Source organism: Arachis ipaensis, chromosome B1, assembly GCF_059453495.1.
Source record: "Arachis ipaensis isolate K30076 ecotype BB chromosome B1, ASM5945349v1, whole genome shotgun sequence".
Taxonomy (NCBI): domain Eukaryota; kingdom Viridiplantae; phylum Streptophyta; class Magnoliopsida; order Fabales; family Fabaceae; genus Arachis; species Arachis ipaensis.
The window spans coordinates 117836086-117856753 of NC_142436.1; the positions used below are offsets into that span (position 1 = coordinate 117836086).

Below are 20668 nucleotides of genomic sequence, written 5' to 3' on the forward strand. Positions count from 1 at the left end.
TCATATTGACTTGCTGAGTCAATATTTTGTTCTGAGCCAATATGGCATTCAGAGTATCAACTTCAAGAACTCTCTTCTTCATAGGCGTCCCATTGCTTACAGGATTCCTTTCAGAAGTGTACATGAACTGGTTATTAGCAACCATGTCAATGAGTTCCTGAGCTTCTGCAGGCGTTTTCTTTAGGTGAATGGATCCACCTGCAGAGGTATCCAATGACATCTTAGATAACTCAGACAGACCATCATAGAATATATCCAGGATGGTCCATTCTGAAAGCATGTCAGAAGGACACTTTTTGGTCAACTGTTTGTATCTTTCCCAAGCTTCATAGAGGGATTCACCTTCTTTCTGTCTGAAGGTTTGAACATCAGCTCTAAGCTTGCTCAGCTTTTGAGGAGGAAAGTACTTGGCTAAGAAAGCCGTGACCAGCTTATCCCAAGAGTTCAGGCTGTCTTTAGGTTGAGAATCCAACCATAATCTAGCTCTGTCTCTTACAGCAAAAGGGAAAAGCATGAGCCTGTAGACTTCAGGATCTACTCCATTAGTCTTAACAGTATCACATATCTGCAAGAATTCAGTTAAGAACTGAAAGGGATCTTCAGATGGAAGTCCATGAAACTTGCAGTTCTGCTGCATCAGAGAAACTAATTGAGGTTTCAGCTGAAAGTTGTTTGCTCCAATGGCAGGAATGGAGATGCTTCTTCCATGTAAATTGGAATTAGGTGCAGTAAAGTCACCAAGCATTCTCCTTGCATTGTTGTTGGGTTCGGCTGCCATCTCCTTTACTTGTTCGAAGTTTTCAATCAAGTTGTCTCTGGATTGTTGTAATTTAGCTTCTCTTAATTTTCTCTTCAGAGTCCTTTCAGGTTCTGGATCAGCTTCAACAAGAATGCCTTTTTCTCTGTCCCTGCTCATAAGAAAGAGGAGAGAAAAAGAAAAGAAGAGGAATCCTCTATGTCACAGTAAAGAGGTTCCTTATTGTTAGTAGAAAAGAAGAAGAAATTCGAACACAGATAGAGGAGGGGGTTCGAATTTGGTGATGATGTGAGGAAGAGATGTTAGTAGATGAATAAATAAATAGAATAAGATGAGAGAGAAGGAGGGATTTTTCGAAAATTATTTTTGAAAAGGAGTTAGTGATTTTTGAAAATAGTTTTTGAAAAATATTTAATATTTTTTTTTCGAAAATTTTTTTGAAATCAAAAATAAAAATAAAAATAATTAGTTAATTAAAAAGAAATTTTTGAAAAAGGGGGAGGTATTTTCGAAAATTAGAAAGGGAGAATTAGTTAGGTGGTTTTGAAAAAGTTAAGAAACAAACAAAAAGTTAGTTAGTTAGTTGAAACAAATTTTGAAAACCAATTTTGAAAAGATAAGTAGTTAGGAGGTTAGGAAAGATATTTTGAAAAGATATTTTTGAAAAAGATAAGATAAGAAGATATTTTGAAAAGATATGATTGAAATTAGTTTTTGAAAAAGATTTGATTTTTAAAATCACAATTAATGACTTGATTCACAAGAAATCACAAGATATGATTCCAGAACTCAAAGTTTGAATCTTTCTTAACAAGTAAGTAACAAACTTCAAATTTTTGAATCAAAACATTAATTGATTATGTTATTTTCGAAAATTATGATATAAAATGAGAAAAAGATTTTTTGAAAAATATTTTTTTTAAAATTTTCGAAAATAACCAAGAATTTTGAAAAAGATTTGATTTTTGAAAAAGATTTTGAAAAAGATAAGATTTTCAAATTGAAAATTTGATTTGACTCATAAGAAACAACTTGATTTTAAAAAATTTTTGAAAAAGTCAACTCAAATTTTCGAATTTGATGAGAGAAAAAGGGAAAGATATTTTTTTTTTATTTTTGAATTTTTATGATGAGAGAGAAAAACACTAAAAAGATGCAATGCATGAAATTTTTAGATCAAAACATGTGATGCATGCAAGAATGCTATGAGTGTCAAGATGAACACCAAGAACACTATGAATGTCAAGATGAACATCAAGAACATATTTTTGAAAAATTTTTAATGCAAAGAAAACATGCAAGACACCAAACTTAGAATTCTTTGATGCTTAGACACTAAGAATTCAAGAATGCATATGATAAACATGAAAAGACACAAAACACAAAAATCATCAAGATCAAACAAGAAGACTTACCAAGAACAACTTGAAGATCATGAAGAACACTATGAATGCATGAGATTTTCGAAAAATGCAAAATGCACATGCAAGTGACACCAAACTTATGATATGACTCAAGACTCAAACAAGAAACACAAAATATTTTTGATTTTTATGATTTTCTAATTTTTTTGGTATTTTTCGAAAATTATTATGAAAAAAGAAAAATAAGGATTCCAAAATTTTTAATATGAGTTCCAGGAATCTTGCATTCTTAGTCTAAAGCTTCAGTCCAGGAATTAGACATGGCTCACTAGCCAGCCAAGCTTTCAAAGAAAGCTCCAGTCCAAAACACTAGACATGGCCAATGGCCAGCCAAGCTTCAGCATGTAACACCAGAGTATATTGCTCTTGATAACAAATTGCTGCTCATCATTTACCAAGTATGTAACTTGCCTCTGATGGTTTGGAAGCCTCAGTCCAAAAGAATTTAGACATGGCTTTACAGCCAGCCAGGCTTCACATGCTTCATGAAACACTAGAATTCATTCTTAAAAATTTTGAATAAATTTTTGAAAACATTTTTTTTTCGAAAACAGATGAGAAAGATTTTGAAATATTTTTGAAAAATTTTTGAAAAGAAAACAAAAAGAAAATTACCTAATCTGAGCAACAAGATGAACCGTCAGTTGTCCAAACTCGAACAATCCCCGGCAACGGCGCCAAAAACTTGGTGCACGAAGTTGTGATCTCCAGGCTCGAACAGATCCTGGTAATGGCTCCAGAGCTTGGTGCTCTGATCTTAATTCATAATTGTCACAACTTCGATACAACTAACCAGCAAGTGCACTGGGTCGTCCAAGTAATACCTTACGTGAGTAAGGGTCGAATCCCACGGAGATTGTTGGTATGAAGCAAGCTATGGTCACCTTGTAAATCTCAGTCAGGCAGATATAAATGGATAATGGTGTTTTCGAATAATAATTAGTAAGATAGGGATAAAGGTACTTATGTAAATCATTGGTAGGAATTTCAGATAAGCGAATGGAGATACTTTCGTTCCTCTGAACCTCTGCTTTCCTGCTATCTTCATCCAATCAGTCTTACTCCTTTCCATGGCTGACTTTATGCAAGGGCATCACCGTTGTCAGTGGCTACATCCCCTCCTTTCAGTGAATAATATGCTCACGCACCCTGTCACGGCACGGCTATTCATCTGTCGGTTCTCGATCATGCTGGAATAGGATTCACCCTCCTTTTGCGTCTGTCACTAACGCCCAACAATCGCGAGTTTGAAGCTCGTCACAGTCATTCAATCATTGAATCCTACTCGGAATACCACAGACAAGGTTTAGACTTTCCGGATTCTCTTGAATGCCGCCATCATTCTAGCTTACGCCACGAAGATTCTGGTTAGGAGATCTAAGAGATATTCATTCTAGCTTTATTTCATGTAGAACAGAAGTGTTTGTCAGGCACGCGTTCATAAGGGAGAAGGATGATGAGCGTCACACATAATCATCACCTTCATCACATTCTTGGGTGCGAATGGATATCTTAGAAGCGAAATAAGAAGAATTGAATAGAAAACAGTAGTACTTTGCATTAATCTTTGAGGAACAGCAGAGCTCCACACCTTAATCTATGGAGTGTAGAAACTCTACCGTATGAAAATACATAAGTGAAGGTCCAGGCATCGCCGAGATGGCCAGCCCCCTAAAACTTGATCAATAGTCTCCTAAGATGAACAATGGGTTAAAACTGAGACCAAAGATGCCTAATACAATAGTAAGAGGTCCTATTTATAATAAACTAGCTACTAGGGTTTACATGAGTAAGTATTTGATGTATAAATCCACTTCCGAGGCCCACTTGGTGTGTGTTTGGGCTGAGCTTAAGTGTTGCACGTGCAGAGGCCAATTGTGGAGTTGAACGCCAGTGTTTGTGCCAGTTTGGCGTTCAACTCTGGTTTTGGATCCTTTTCTGGCGCTGGACGCCAGATTTGGGCAGAAGGCTGGCGTTGAACGCCAGTTTACGTCGTCTATTCTTGGCCAAAGTATGGACTATTATATATTGCTGGAAAGCCCGGGATGTCTACTTTCCAACGCAATTGGAAGCGCGCCATTTCAAATTCTGTAGCTCCAGAAAATCCACTTTGAGTGCAGGGAGGTCAGAATCCAACAGCATCAGCAGTCCTTTTTCAACCTCTGAATCTGATTTCTGCTCAAGTCCCTCAATTTCAGCCAGAAAATACCTGAAATTACAAAAAAACACAAAAACTCATAGTAAAGTCCAGAAATGTGAATTTAACATAAAAACTAATGAAAACATCCCTAAAAGTAACTAGATTCTACTAAAAACATACTAAAAACAATGTCAAAAAGGGTATAAATTATCCGCTCATCACTCATAAGAGTGGATTCTCAATTCATCCAGGGAGTACTAAAATGTATCAGGATCTGAAAGCGATGTTCTGGTGGCCAGGTATGAAGAATGATGTGGCATTGCACGTATCTAAATGTTTAACATGTCAGAAGGTTAAGATTGAGCATCAGAGACCATCAGGGACCCTTCAGCCTTTAGAGATTCTACAATAGAAATGAGAGAGTATCGTAATGGATTTTGTGATAGGTTTGCCTAGAACCCGATCTGGTTGTGATGCTATTTGGGTGGTTGTGGATCGATTGACGAAATCAGCTCACCTTCTTCCTATCCGAATAAGTTGCACAATGGAGGAATTGGCTCAAATGTATATCAAAGAGATTGTCAGGTTACATGGCGTGCCTTCTACCATTATATCTGACAGGGATCCTCGTTTTACATCAAGGTTCTGGGGAGCTTTTCAGCGTGCATTTGGGACTCAGTTAAGCTTGAGTACTGTGCATCACCCTCAGACAGATGGTCAGTCAGATAGAACTATTCAGACCTTGGAGGATATGCTAAGGGCTTGTATTTTGGACCAGCCAGCGAGCTGGGATCGGTATATGCCATTGATAGAATTTTATTATAATAATAGCTATCATGCGAGCATCGGAATGGCTCCATATGAGGCTCTGTATGGCAAGAAATGTCAATCTCCATTATGTTGGTATGAAATTAGAGAAAGGAGTTTATTAGGTCCTGAGATGATAGCTGAAAACGACTGAACAGATAAAGAAAATTCGTAGTCGAATGCTTATAGCCCAAAGCCGCCAAAAGAGCTATGCTGTTCAGAGGCGAAAGCCTTTGGAGTTCAAAGAAGGAGAACATGTCTTTCTGAAAGTTACACCAACCATTGGAGTGGGAAGAGCTTTTAAGACTAAGAAACTAAATCCCCGTTATATTGGACCGTTTGAGATCTTGAAGAGAATTGGACTAGTGGCTTATAGAATTGCCTTACCGCCGTATTTTTTGAATTTGCACGATGTGTTTCATGCATCACAGCTTCGGAAGTATACTCCTGACGCAAGTCATGTTCTAGAATCGGAACCAGCCCAAGTAAGAGAAGATCTAACACTTCGAGTAATTCCAGTGAGAATTGATGATACTAATATTAAACGATTATGCGGGAAGGAAGTATCATTAGTAAAAATAATTTGGATTCGAGCTGATATCGAGGAACATACCTGGGAACTCGAATCAGATATGCGAAAGGACTACCCACATCTCTTTTCAGGTAATTGAATTTGAATTTTGAGGGCAAAATTCTTTATTAGGTGGGTAGAATGTATACCCCGGTTAAATTAGTAAATAATTAGTCAATAAATTAGTTTTTAATAAGGAGGATTAGAAATGTGAATATTATATTAAATTAGGATAGAGCTCGTCAAAACGAGAATTTTGACACCAATTTCGAAAAAATCGGTCCAAAATTAGACCGAACGGGCCGAACCGGTTGAACCGGGCCCAAACCGGGCCCGTGGGCCCAACCGGCCCAGCATTTAATGAATCCAAGTCTCTCTTCTTCCCCATTCAGCAGAGGCAGCGTGAAACACATTTAGGGGAAGAGAGAAACGAAGAACGTTTCCAACCCTTACGGTAAATTCAATTTGCCGTAACTCCTCCGTCCGAGCTCCGATCGCCACACCGTTTGTGGCCACGCGTCCACCGCGTCGAGCTCTACATTTCTACCGGAACAATTTTATAAGTAAATCATTCTTTTATTCTCAGCCTCTTCTTCCCCAATTTTTGGGAAATTAAGTGGAGGTATTAAATTTCTTTACTCTTTGATATTTTAGGATCCAATTAGCTTGAGGAAAACGTTCACTCTTGCTTATGTGAAGCTTGGGTAAGGTGAGAAAATAATAATTCCATTTTAATTTCATTTAATTTGAGCTTTGAGTATTAAATTGGGTATATATGTGTTATAAATGTGTATTAGGTTGTAAATAAATAATTGGAGCTTGAAATTGTGAATACTGGAGCTTGGAGGAAGCGGATTAGTTGAGGTTTTGAGGGCTGTGTTCTTTTAGGAAAATTGTCTTGGAATAATTCTTGGGAATCGGCTAAGGTATGGTTTAGGTTTCTTGCATTTAATATATAATGTTCTGTGAAAACTTAGGCTAGATGACCATAGGATAAGTTAGAATGCAGGTGTATATTTAATGTTTAGTAATGGGTTGATGAATATGCTTGGTTTGGTTTGGTGATTTGTTTGTAAGATGATATTGGTTGCTAGTTGGATCTTTGAAAGGATATGTGATTGAATTGTTGATTAAATGGCTATATTTTAGTTTGGTTGAATGATGATTGATGAAAAGATATGGAGCTTGTTGAGGATTATTGTTAGCAATTTGGATTGGTGGTAATAGGTTTGAAAATAATTGGAATGGAAATTTTGAATGAAAAATGAGGTATTTTGTGTTAAAATCCTAGGATTTGTGAACTATGATTTTTAGTTGAATTTTGGTTGTTGGATTTGAATATTGTATGAGTATAATTATTGATCTGAGGTAGATTTATTGTGGTGATTGTTATGATGATGAGGAAGGGTATGTTGAATTGAAAAGAATACAGGTTTGGACCCGAAAAGGGTGGCAAAGTCCGAGTTTTAGAAGAGATGCTGCCGAAATTTTATAAAAATTAGAGATTTTGTTTAGATGATTATTTAAAAAGATTTAGATTCAAAGGTTATATGGTTTGATTTTAAGTTATTAAGAAAATGAGCATGTTTTAAGTTTGATTCATTTAGAAAAGAATGAATTATGTTTTGAATTGAAACTATTGATGGACGGAATGGGAGGTGTGATAATGAAAGATAAGGATTGAATATGATTGATGTATGATGATGAATGAGATGCGATTGAGAATGATGTAGATGTTGATGAATTATAATTGAATTATTTATATGGCTTGAATAATTTAATGATCTGAGATACGAGGTTCCCTGGATTAAGTGCCGTGGCTTGCCACCACGTGTACCAGGTTGAAAACTCGATACTCTGTTGACCCTACGACGTAAGTGTGACCGGGCACTATATAAATTCCCGGGAATGTTACCCCCATTGAGTAATATTGATTATTTGAGATAAAGCTATGCATAGACTCTTGGGGATGCACGTCGGGGGACAGTCTAAGGACAACTCAGACTTGTCGGGTTGGCTGGATAACCGACAGATGAGCCTCATCAGCCATAGGACAGGCATGCATCATCTACATATTACTTGAATTACTTGCTTGTGCTTTAATTGGGTGTGCCTATATGTACTTGCCATGTTAAATGTGTATTTGTTACCTGCAGTATTTGTAACCTTCTTGTGCTTGCCTTTATCTGTCTATTTGTCTGTGAAAATGCATGATGGAGTTGGAGGTATGGAGGAATGGCAGTATGGGACCTAGATTTAAGATTAAGTTAAGTTAGGTTTAAATATTCTTAGAAACCACCTTTTATGGCTTCTGTTTAATACTTTAAACTCTATAATCTGAGTGTCGGCGTTCTAGGATTGCCTCTGGCATTCCCAAGACCTTATATATTATGTGTGTGGCACCTTTACCATACTGAGAACCTCCGGTTCTCATTCCATACTATGTCGTCATTTTTCAGATGCAGGTCGAGAGGCATCTCGTTAGGCGTTTGGACTCTTGAAGCGGAGTGGTTACTGGGTTATTTTGTTATGCTATGATGTATATATATGTACTTAGCTTTCTCTCCACATAACTTATTCTTTTTGATCCTCCTAGAGGTGTATGGAGAGGTAGGATTTTGTTTATGTACATTTGGGTTTTGGATATGTATATATATGTATATATGTGTGTATATTCTCCGGCCAGTCTTGACTTCGCAGGCTGAGTCAGGTGCTCGTTATTTTGTATCTTTGACTCTCTGTTCTTGTTTTGGGTTACTTTACACTTGACAGCGGTAGCTTTCTTAGCACGCAAGTTAACTCGTTTCTCGAGCGTTGCGCTTTTATTTCACGATTTCTATTTCCTCTATTCTTCAAGGCTCCTAGCATATTATAATTCTTCTGCTATTATATATATACATTTTATTTTAGAGATCGTAATACCACACCATGTAAGACCCAGAACTTTGAAAAGTCTTTTTATGATCAAGTCTCAAATCATATAGTTATTTACAGCCTTAATTTCAGAAATTATTTTATTAAAGATAATTAAGGCAAGTTTTGATTTATTGGATTTGAGATAAGTTATGATTATTATCCAATTTCACAATTATTGGATTATTTTCTATATTCAAATTATAAAGTTGGTAGTTGTGAAATAATAAGGATTTCTATATGATTTGGATTAAATAATTAATATTTTAAATATTAATACTGCTATTTTGGAAAATAGAGAAATTAATTATATTATTTCTAATTTTTAGATTTGGGCATTTTATTGAAAATAATTTGTAAAATTGATGAGCAAATAGTATTTTTCTATATACAAATAGTGTTGGATTTAAATTGGGTTTCAATTACTATATTTTTCCCAATTTCATTTGAAATTACTAAAATGCCCCTAACCCTAATTTTCAAAAATGAAACCCTAACCCAGTAACCCGTAACCGACCCGGTTTCCCCTTTTTCCCATACTCAGCAGACCTCTCCCCCCTTTTCTTCAATTCAATGCACAGCACACCCACGATGTTTCCCTCATCCAGCAACAGCAGAACCCCACGGTTTCTTTCCCTTTTCCATGAAAGAAATGAATCAGAAGCAGAAAGGGGGAGATGGAGCAGAGCTACGAACAGGGGAGGGACGAGCCGCGCTACTGTCACCGGTCACCTCGTCGCCGTGCCCAGATCGCATTCAGCCCTCGTCACCGCCATTTGTCTTCAGCCTCATGGCGTTCTTGTTCGACCACTGCTGCTCCCATGTCCTCCAACGGTGCTGCTGTTCTCGCCGATAGAGCCGCTGCGAAGAGAAGGAAGGGTGCTGCTTCACGCCTCGCCGCCGTCGCTCCTCTGAAAGGGGCTGTAGTGGTCGCCGTCGAGCATGATGGGTGGAGGAGAGGGAGAACTCGCGTCTGAGACTGGGAGGAGGTGGGGTTTCGCCGCTGTTGGGGTCTCACCGCCGCCGTCCCCGTGGTGGCTGGTGTCGTCGCCGGAGAAGACCACCGGAGTTGCTGTCTGCTTCTGCCTCGGGATTATGTAAGTTGCCGGAGCCCACTGCCGCCAGAGCTGACCAGAACCACCACTGTGGTTGCCGCTGGGATTGTGAACGGAAGAAGGAGACGCTGGTTCTGTCACAGCCGTTCCCGGGGGAGAAATCAGTTGCGCCGCCGTGCCTGGCGGCCGGGAATGCCACTGCTGTCGCCGGAAAATTATGTCGGTAAGGGTTTTAAGTTGATTCTCCTTTCCGTTGAGTTTCCGGGAACCTCATTGTCGCTGCATGTTGTTTAGGTCACCGCTGCCGCTTTAGGTGGCTATCGGGCTGCCGCCGAACCGGTTCGGAGACCGTCGCTGTTTCGGTTCAGCCGTTCCTTCTTCGGTTCGGTAAGCGTTTCAATTGGAAAGCCCTTTTGTTATTGTTCCGTTATCTCACGCTGAGGTTTGTGGCATTAATTGCTATAAGATTGAGTTTCGGTTGTTGTATGTTGCGATTAGTGTTGCTATTGTTATTGCGAAAGTGGCTGGGAGCTGAGGTTTTGGTTGCTGGTGATTTCGAGTTGAGGCGGAAAGAACTTATGAGGCGTTTGGATTATGGATTTGCGTGTTGAGGTAGGGGCGCTTTCCGAAAACTACAGTTTATTATTGGAATTATTACATATGGATACTGATGTGAGATATGGTGTAATTAGTGATTGTATCTGCCTTATGTATTATTTGATTGACTCGAATGATTATGGATGTTAGCTTGGCTGAATTGTTGTGTGGCTTGTGAAATATAATGTTTGAAGTTGATTCTTTAAATATTTGAAATGAGTTTAATCCGTTGAGGATTGGTTTGAATTGAGTCAATTATTTTGATGATGTGAAAGATAGAATGCTCTTGAAATCCAGCCTGGGTTGCTTTAATTGCTCTGGTTTTGATAAATGATTTATTGCTGAACCGATTCTTTAAAGCTTTATAAATGAGTTAAATCGGTTGATATTGAGTTGATTTTGAAATAGTTTCCTTGAGGTATGCCATTGAGGCGACTGTTGGATTTAGCTTGCTTTTGAATTGATTTCTGGTTTTGAGCTGTTGAAAAGGAATGAGAAACGGTTTAGTTGGGACCCGAACCGGGTGGCAAAAGTCCAAGTTTTAGGGGAGGTGCTGCCGAAATTTCTATAAAATCCAAGTCTTTATTGAAATGTTGTTTGGAAAATGATGAGTTAAAGACTTCTACTATTTTATTTGAATTATCGAGAAAAGGATGATTCATGCTTTCGAAATGAATTAATAAAGAGGAAATTGTGATTTAGTCTTGCTTCTTAAGAAAGGCATTGTATCTCTTTCAGGAGAAGGTTATTTAGATGAAACTTGTGTTTTAAAGCTGTTTGGATGTGAAAAGGGTTTATGCCTTTGAATTTGACTTGGGGGTTTCAATTAAAGAAGTTTCAATGACTTTGAAAGAACCTGAATGTCTATTGACAAGTTTCATTTTGAAATGTTTTGAGAAAGGTTTTAAGTACTCTTTGAATTCTGAATTCTTGCAAGACTAAAACAATTTTGAACAGTTGAAACGTTCTAGAATTTATCATGGGGGTTGAAGTTGGTTTTGCCTAAGTAAAGGAAGCGGCTTTGAAAGAAGTAAATGATTACATGACTCGGTTTGGCTTAGATCCTATTTGCTTACTCAAATCAGAAAGCCAATGTTTTAATGATTTTAAATGAATTTGGCGAAATGAGTTATGTTATTCTCCCCTAAAGACTTGGGACTCTGCCGAGAAACTTTTGTTATGAAATCCCATTGTTGTATGGGTGATTTTGAATACTTTGAAATAAATCTTTAACTTTCCATGGTTTTGGAAGTTTTGGAAAGAGGAAGCCGAGAGTGGCTTATTTCAAAAAGGGAATTTTCCTTGAGTAAGATTGGCTTATGAGCCTGAGATAATTTGAGAAATGAGATCTTTAAAGCCAAGGCTGAAAAGAGTTGAAACTTGATTTCAAAGTGAAATGAATTGAGAAAATGATTTATGGCTTAAATGCCGATTTCATGAATTTGATGATTTTGAATGTGGAAGTGCTGTTTTATTATGAGCCGGAATGGCTATGTATGATTATGAATATTGACTGGTTCTGGATTGAACCGTGAGCCGGAATGGCTGTGTGTGATTATCAATATTGGCTGGTTCTGGACTGAACCGTAAGCCGGATGGCTGAGATGGATGTTGATCCATGGATGAGAATGAATGCATGTATATGCTGAATTATTGATAATTATGATTTTTGCACTTCCACTATTGGAGATGAGGGTTTCCCTGGGTAGTAGCAATGGCTAGCCACCATGTGCTCCAGGTTGAGACTCGAAGCTCTGTTAACCCAATGTCGTAAGTGTGGCCGGGCACTGTGAAAGGCCCGGATGAGCTCGCCCCCATAAATATTCACCAGTGATGGTGATGGATAAATATTCACCAGTGAGGGTGATGGATATGGATCATGATTATGATCAAGTTTATGATGAGTATAACTCGAGTTGGGGATGCACGACAGAGGGACAGTCCAATGGTTAGCTACCACCTACCAGGACTTGTCGGGTTGGCTCTATAACCGACAGATGATATCATCAGCCACTAGGGACAGGCATGCATCATATGCATTTGTGTGACATTGGTTGGGTGTGCATATTTTACTTGGTTTGCCTATGTGATTAATTGCTAACTGTTCTACTTGTAATAACTGTTTGTTTGTGCTTGAACTTCCTTCCTGTGTTTGCATCTGGGACTCTGTTGGATTGTGGTGATTGGTTGTTGGTTGGATTGTTTGGGCCTAGGGCCGTGGTTGAATTGAGATGGACCGATGGTTGGTTTCGGTATTGTGGTTATGGTTTGGAAATGCGTGAAAGGCTAATTTGGTTCAGCATAGATAAACCTTCTGAAATGCTTTTGAATATTGTTTTAAATGAACAGTTTCTTCTTTCAGAAAAAGGATTTCAGATTTCTCTTTTATTGTAAACGGTTGTTTTTGAAAAGAGGCATAAGATGGTTATTAATCATTGGTATGGTTTATCTTCATGTATCCTATTACAGTAATTCCCAAAACCCTCTACTGAGAACCCTTTCGAGGATGATGTTCTCACCCCCTACATTTTTCCCCTTTCAGGATATGGGCGCAGAAGTTACGAAGAGCTTATTTAATTGTTGTTGTGATGCTCTGTATTGTTTTAGTTATGGTTTACTGCACCCTCGCCTTTATCTTGATATAATCTGTAAGAGGGATAGGAATTGTATTGGATTATGTTTGTAATATTATTTATATATATTTATGTATATATATATGGATGTACTCTTTAGGAGTTGTTATAAGTTGAATGGTATTTATGGATGTACGTTATCGAACGAAAGTATCTTTGGGAGCGGTATTGCGGTTTAAAGTTTTAAACATGCTCATATTTTAGTATTAAATAATATAAGTGTCGTCGTAATGTCCGAGCTATCAGAGTCGCACAGCCGGAAGTGCGAGCTTTGGTAGTTAGGGTATTACACACCACCTCTGTTTTACAACTTAAGCGTAAAACTCTGAGTGGTAGGGTGTTACATATAAACATTATTTGGACCTAACAAAAGATCTTGTTTTTATTTATGTAAATAGTAGTTGTGTAAAATATTTGTGATATTATATAAAATATTAAAAGAGAATAATAATTACGAAAATACAAAATAAAGAAAGAAAAACAAAATACAATTAAGAGTCTTATGATTAATAAGTAGTGATAACAAAAAATCTTAAGGATGAAGTTGTTTTTATAAATTGGTTACAATTCTTAATAATTAATGATTGTCTTGTGTTAAATAAATAAACTAAAAAAATATTATATTAAATTTTATTTTACATCCAAAATAATATAATAGCTCACAAATTATTTTAGAATACATCCAAAACTCAACTATATTTATTCAAGAAACAAATCTTAACAATAGTGTTTTTTATATATAAATTTTTTATAACAATATATAAAAAAAAAACTATAGAAAGTTTGATATTTATTTCTACTTTCTTATCTTACCCCTTATCAATAAATAGTAATTAATTATTTTAAAAATTAGTTAAAAATATAATTATCAGTTAAGTTTTTTTTATTCATATTATGATTACCTTTTTATTCTACACATAACTTTTAATCACATTATCCTCTTTTTAACCATCAAAAACTCAATTTTCATGTAAGAACATTAACGGGTATTTGCATGTGGAATTCATCATCTTATGATATACAAAAAGAAAAAAAAAGTAAGAAAAACAATAAAAAACCTATTAATCTCTATCTACGAAAATTATTTTTATAGTCTCCTATAATTAATACGTATATTTTTAGTGTATTAAAATTGACATTACTTTTTTTTCTATCTACTTCTATGTCTTAAATCATGTAAGTTTTAATTTATTATTATATTTTGGGTAAAGTATACTTTTTGTCCCTGAAGTTTGACAAAAGTTTCAAAAATACCCCTAAGTTTTATTTTGTTTCAATTTTGTCCCAAAAGTTTTCGATTTGCATCAAATATACCCTTGGCGGCTAATTTTTCAAAAAATTTAAGACCAATTCAACAACAATTTCATAAGAACAACCCTCAACACAAGCAAATCAAGCATCATTTTCATGCATTATTGTTAGATTGGTCTTAAATTTTTTGAAAATTTAGCCGTCGGGGGTATATTTGATGCAAATCGAAAACTTCTGGGACAAAATTGAAACAAAATAAAACTTAAGGATATTTTTAAAACTTTTGCCAAACTTCAGGGACAAAAAATATACTTTACCCTTATATTTTCTATCATATATCTTCTATTTTTCTAAGAATTTTATTTTATTAAGTTTTTTTTTATTTATTTTATTTTTAACTTTGAAGTGTTAAACATAAACAAGGTCATAAATACCAAATCTTCACAATTTTAGAATAATACTCATTTTGAAAAGAAAGTAGTACTCTGTGTGTGGTATTAAGGTTATTGATGAGTGTAAATTTTAGAGTATTTTCAATCTGAATAGTTGTAGTCATCTAATCAATATATAATTTGAGAGAATATGTTTGAATTTGAACAACTATCTTTGCTAAAGAATATTAGGTATCTCTCTTGTTGAATATTGGTTTTTTTTCTTTTAAAAAAATTGTGTATTTATGTGTTATATTTTATTTTTTGGTAAAAAATAGCATGACTAAGATCTAAATATCAAAGTTTATTTTGTATTTATATTCATTAATGGAGTATTTTACAAAAATGTATTTAAGTCAATTTTTTTTATCTTATAACCAATTTATATTTTGGGATTCAAAATTTTGTATTATGTATTTTTGGTAAGATTTATTTTTGTAATTTATATTAATTCTGTTAACCACAAAATACTAATAGTAGTTTTAATTTTTAACTTTTATGATAAATAAAAAAAGTAGTTGTTTTGTAATTTGTTAATGGGTGAACCTTGCTTCTAATAGTTTTGTTCTTAATAGGAATAAAATTCTTTCCTAAAGCATGAGTCTAAGCTTTCTCAAAAGAGGGACACTTCCCACCTAACTCCTATAACGTACAAGATTTAATAGATTCCCATAACTGAAGCAGCATGACTTCCTATTATTGATTTTCAAATGATGACTGAAACGCTGAGTTAGACATTTTCAAATCCCAACAGCTAGTTGCCTTATGTTGTGCGTGCTAACATGTATAAATAGAAACGTTCAAATATACCGTAGCTTCGTTTACTATTTATTGCCGACCCATGAAGCCAACATTTGCTTTTAATATGTAAAGGAGAAGAAGTCAAAAAGTAGAGTGAAACAAAAATCGTAGGTAGCCTCTCTAAAGCAAAAGCAAGATATGTGATGACCACTCGGTATATGAAAATAACCATTCTTAACGACGGTTAAATAATTTAATATATTAAATTATATGTGAGTAATCACCGAATATATAAAGTATGAGATATTATACCAACTCATACTTTATTTATATAATTTAATGTGATATGAACTCATCAATTCAAAGTGATTTCTATATTATATTCACCTTTAACACGTAACTAGGCACCCAATTAGCAAGAAAAACTAGTGTGAGAAAAAGTAGCTAAAAGATACTTGAGCCAATCAACTTGGTTAGGCTAAAAGTTATAGCCATGGCTAACCACCATCAACAAAGGCCCAAACACAAGACCTAAATAGAGGAGTCTTACCAAGAGTGACAGCCAAGTAATCAAACAAAATCAAAGCAAAACTAACTGACCCAAAATAAGTCGCAACCTGAGCTTATAGGTCTTTACGAAAGATGCCGCAAGTAGAGGAACCATTGCACCTACCGAAAATACAAAACCTTATGCTGCCGCTGCTTGCAAAGGGATTGGTAAACCCTCATTCTCTTTTTCATCTTCTACTTTTTCTTCTTCTTGTCTCTTCATTTGTGCAATCTCTATGTCTAATTGTGAATACACAGAAACAAACTCACCAATGGCCATGCTACATGCCCCTGCCACAAGGCCTGCGAAACCCGACAACACCATGGCCTTCATGTCTTTCCTTATTGCTCCCACTCCCATCATCAGAACCGCCGTCGACAGCAACCCGTCATTCGCTCCCAACAATGCTGCACGCAGCCACTGGGATCTTTTTGAGTAATCAAATTCCTCCTTCTTATTTGCTTCTTCTTCGTTCTCTGGGTTCTTGATAATTGTTATTGTTGCTCAAGGTCACTCACTACAAATTTGATTTCGTTATTAATGGGTGATCACTATTATTGTTATTATTACTATGATTGGATGTCATGAAAATCGAAAAATGATGGATGATGAAGAATGATTAAAGTGTGGAGGACACACACAATTTAATGGTATTTATGGATGAAATTTTGGTTACTATTGGAGGATTGGGATTTTTTCACTAATAAAGTGTGCTATCTATCAAATTTTTATTGTCCATTTCACTTTAACAAAAATAAAATAAAATAAAATGGTTACTATTGGAGGAGTGGGATGATTTCTCCACTAATAAAGTGTGCTATCTATCAAGCTTTTATTATCCTGGCCTTTATACTTTAACAAAAGTAAAATAAAATGGTTACTATTGGAGGAGTGGAATACTTTCTCCACTAATAAAAGTTATTGAATTGTTAGAATAAAAATATTAGATTGAAGTCTAAAAATGTTGGTTAAAAACAATAAATTCTTAGGATATTCTATATTTATTATAGTCCGTCAATGATCTTTTATATATCAACTTTTGATTTTCATTTAATAAAATCTAATAGTTTATAAAAAGTAACATATTCAATGCGCATAAAATTATTGTGCTTATGTTAGACAAATTTAAAGGTATATATGTCTTTTCTAAAAGATACTAAAAATATAGATTTATCATGCATCCAAAATCATAAAACTTCACACAAAATAATTTTTGAACCAATTCAAAACTCATTTAAACCTATGACTATATATATATATATATATATATATATATATATTATTTGGACCTAACAAAAGATCTTGTCTTTATTTATGTAAATAGTAGCTATGTAAAATATTTGTGATATTATATAAAATATTAAAAGAGAATAATAATTTCGAAGATACATAATAAAGAAAGGAAAAACAAAATACAATTAAGAGTCTTATGATTAATAAGTAGTGATAACAAAAAATCTTAAGGATAAAGTTGTTTCCATAAATTGGTTACAATTCTTGATAAATAATGATTGTCTTGTGTTAAATAAACAAACTAAAAAATATTATATTAAATTCTTATGGTACATCCAAAATAATACAATAGCTCACAAATTATTTTAGAGTACATCAAAAACTCAACCATATTTATTCAAAAAACAAATCTTAACAATAGGATTTTTTTTTATAAATTATCTATAATAATATATAAAAAAACTATAAAAAGTTTGATATTTATTTCTGCTTTCTTATCTTACTCCTATCAATAAATAATAATTAATTAATTTAAAAATTAGTTAAAACTATAATTATCAGTTAATTTTTTTTATTCATATTATGATTACCTTTTTATTCTATATATAACTTTTACTCACGTTATCTTCTTTTTTATCATCAAAAACTCAATTTTTATGTAAGAATATTAACGAGTATATGCATGTGAAATTCATCATCTTATGACATACAAAAAAAAAAGTAAGAAAAATAATAACAAAATCTATTAATCTTCATTTACGAAAATTATTTTTATAGTCTCCTATAATTAATACGTATATTTTTAGTGTATCAAAATTTACATTACTTTTTTTTCTATCTACTTCTATGTCTTAAATAATGTAAGTTCTAATTTATTATTATATTTTCTATTATATATCTTCTATTTTTCTAACAATTTTATTTTATTAAGTTTTTCTTATTTATTTCATTTTTAACTTTGAAGTGTTAAACATAAACAAGGTCATGAATACCAAATTTTCACAATTTTAGAATAATACTTATCATTGTGAAAAAAAATAGTACTCTGTGTGTAGTATTAAGGTCATTGATGAGTGTAAATTTTAGAGTATTTTTAATTTAAATAGTTGTAGTCATCTAATTAATAAGTAATTTGAGAGAATATGTTTGAATTTGAACAACTATCTTTGCTAAAGAATATTAGGTATTTTTCTTATTGAATATTGATTTTTTTTTCTTTAAAAAAAATTGTACATTTATGTGTTACATTTTATTTTTATGGTAAAAAACAGCATGAATGAGATCTAATATATCAAAGTTTATTTTGTATTTATGTTCATTAATGGAGTATTTTACAAAAAATGATATTTAAGTCAATTTTATTTATCTTATAACCATTTTATATTTTGAGATTCAAAATTTTGTATTATGTATTTTTGTGTAAGGTTTATTTTTGTATTTTACTTTAGTTCTGTTAACTACAAAGTACTAATAGTAGTTTTAATTTTTAACTTTTATGATAAATAAAAAATGTAGCTGTTTTGTAATTTGTTAATGGGTGAACCTTGCTTCCAATAGTTTTGTTCGTAGTAGGGGTAAAATTCTTTCCTAAAGCATGGGTTTAAGCTTCCTCATTTGGCTGTTATTACTCAGAAGAGGGGCACTTCCCATCCAGCTCCCATAACATACAAGATTTAATGGATTCCCATAACTGAAGCAGCGTGACTTCCTATTAATTGTTTTCAAATGATAACTGAAACGCTAAGTTAGACATTCCCAAATTTCAACGGATTCGTTTACTGCTTATTGCCAACAAATGAAGCCAACATTTACTTTTAATATATAAAGGAGAAAAAGGCAAAAAGCATAATAGAACAAAAACCGCAAGTGGCCTCTCTAAAGCAGAAGTAGGATATGTGATGACCACTCGGTATATGAAAATGACCATTCTTAACGACGGTTAAATGATTTAATATATTGAATTATATGTGAGTAATCATCGACATATGAAAATTTTATGTGAGTAATCACCAAATATATATTGTATGAGATATTATACCAGCTCATACTCTATTTATATAATTTAATGTGATATGAACTCATCAATTCAAAATGAGTTCTATATTTTATTCACCTTTAACGCGTAACTAGGCACCCAGTTAGCAAGAAAAACTAGTGTGACAAAAGGTAGCTAAAGGACACTTGAGCCAATCAACTTGGTTAGGCCAAAAGTTATAGCCATGGCTAATCACCTACCAAAAAAGGTCCTAACACAAGATTTAAATGGAAGAGCCTTATCAAGAGTGGCAGCCACGTAACCAAACAAAATCAAAGGAAAACTAATCCACCCCAAAATAAGTCCCAACCTGAGCTTATAGGCCCATACGAAAGATGCCGTAAGAAGAGGAACCATTCCACTAATAAATTAAAGTGTGCTATATATCAAACTTTTATTATTCTTTTCACTTTAACAAAAATAAATTTATATAAATGGTTACTATTGGAGGAGTGGGATGATTTCTCTACTAATAAAGATTGTTGAATTGTTAGAATAAAAATATTAGATTGAAGTCTAAAAATGTTAGTTAAAAATAATAAATTCTTATGGTATTTTAATTTTTCTGTTTTATATATATATATATATATATATATATATATATATATATATATATATTTAGAAAGTCATCAAAATTTAATTTTTTTTATCATCACTTAGTTATTAATTCAATTTTTTTAGTCTAATAATCTAATAACATACTTTTTTTTTTTTTTGTCCACGATATTTCGATTTCCAATTTTACAAACCAAGGATTAATCCATCCAAAAATATATTTTATCTCATATACATTTAACCGTTGATAACTAGCTAATAGCAAAAAATAATACATGCTGATGGGCTTTAAGATTCCTCTTTCTGTTAATGTGTGTGCAAGATTCTGTATAATATAGTTAAGGATGTAAATTAAATTGATTTGTGTATATGTGTATATGTAAAAATTGATAAAAATGTAAAAAAGTATTCGCTCTTAGATATCAAAATCCTACTTAATTAACATAAAAAGTTGAACACAGTTTAGAAATCAGATCTCGTAAATATTATCTTTCGATCCAAAAGTCAAGACCATTGGTCGATCGGTCAAATGTTTGTTTGTCCCATACCAGTTCCCATTTCTTGTATTAACCTTTAATGAATGTATCTAAAAAGTTGGTAATAAAGAATCAGATATACTGGTCATCACTTGGAGTAATGCATGCTAAGTTCCTGAGACAAGTGAGGGTCACCAAATATATATAATGCTAAATTGTTAATAAACATATTAATTCATGAAAAAGTAAGAGAGTATATAACTAATTTACTATGCTTTAATTTATGCTCACAAAAGGAAGTGCACTTCTTTGACAAAAATTCCAAAATAAAAAGGAAATAATGATTTGATTTAGTGATTATATATTCACGTAAAAATATATATCTTTTTATATTATTAAAAAAATCATTCAAATATATTGAGAATGTTATATTAAATAATTTAGTCTATCATTTAAATCAATTTTTATCATTTATTTCATGAATATATAATTTATAACT

At 33.6% G+C, this 20668-nt stretch overlaps 1 protein-coding gene, 1 non-coding gene and 1 pseudogene across 2 annotated transcripts; 2 read left to right on the forward strand and 1 right to left on the reverse strand.

The window, feature by feature from the left end:
• The first annotated feature begins 274 nt into the window (after window positions 1–274).
• LOC148578075 (small nucleolar RNA R71) lies at window positions 275–382 on the forward strand. The gene has a single exon (XR_015903304.1). It is a non-coding gene; the product is annotated as a small nucleolar RNA R71 (small nucleolar RNA).
• Window positions 383–9289: 8907 nt separating this feature from the next.
• LOC148578076 (uncharacterized) lies at window positions 9290–12950 on the forward strand. The gene is made up of 4 exons (XM_088502954.1): window positions 9290–9535; window positions 9602–9886; window positions 9962–10054; window positions 12807–12950. Exons 1-4 carry the CDS (start codon window positions 9290–9292, stop codon window positions 12948–12950), a joined length of 768 nt encoding a protein of 255 aa, XP_088359080.1.
• Window positions 12951–15764: 2814 nt separating this feature from the next.
• On the reverse strand, window positions 15765–16456 carry LOC107632661 (vacuolar iron transporter homolog 1 pseudogene; annotated as a pseudogene).
• Window positions 16457–20668: the final 4212 nt, after the last annotated feature.

Excerpts from the sequence above, each read along its gene's own strand:
- LOC148578076 (XM_088502954.1), top strand. The coding sequence starts at position 9,290 with ATGGAGCAGAGCTACGAACAGGGGAGGGACGAGCCGCGCTACTGTCAC. Across the intron at positions 9,536-9,601 it reads TCGCTCCTCTGAAAGGGGCT|GTGGGGTTTCGCCGCTGTTG; the intron begins GTAGTGGTCGCC and ends GACTGGGAGGAG. Across the intron at positions 10,055-12,806 it reads GCCGTTCCTTCTTCGGTTCG|GATATGGGCGCAGAAGTTAC; the intron begins GTAAGCGTTTCA and ends TTCCCCTTTCAG.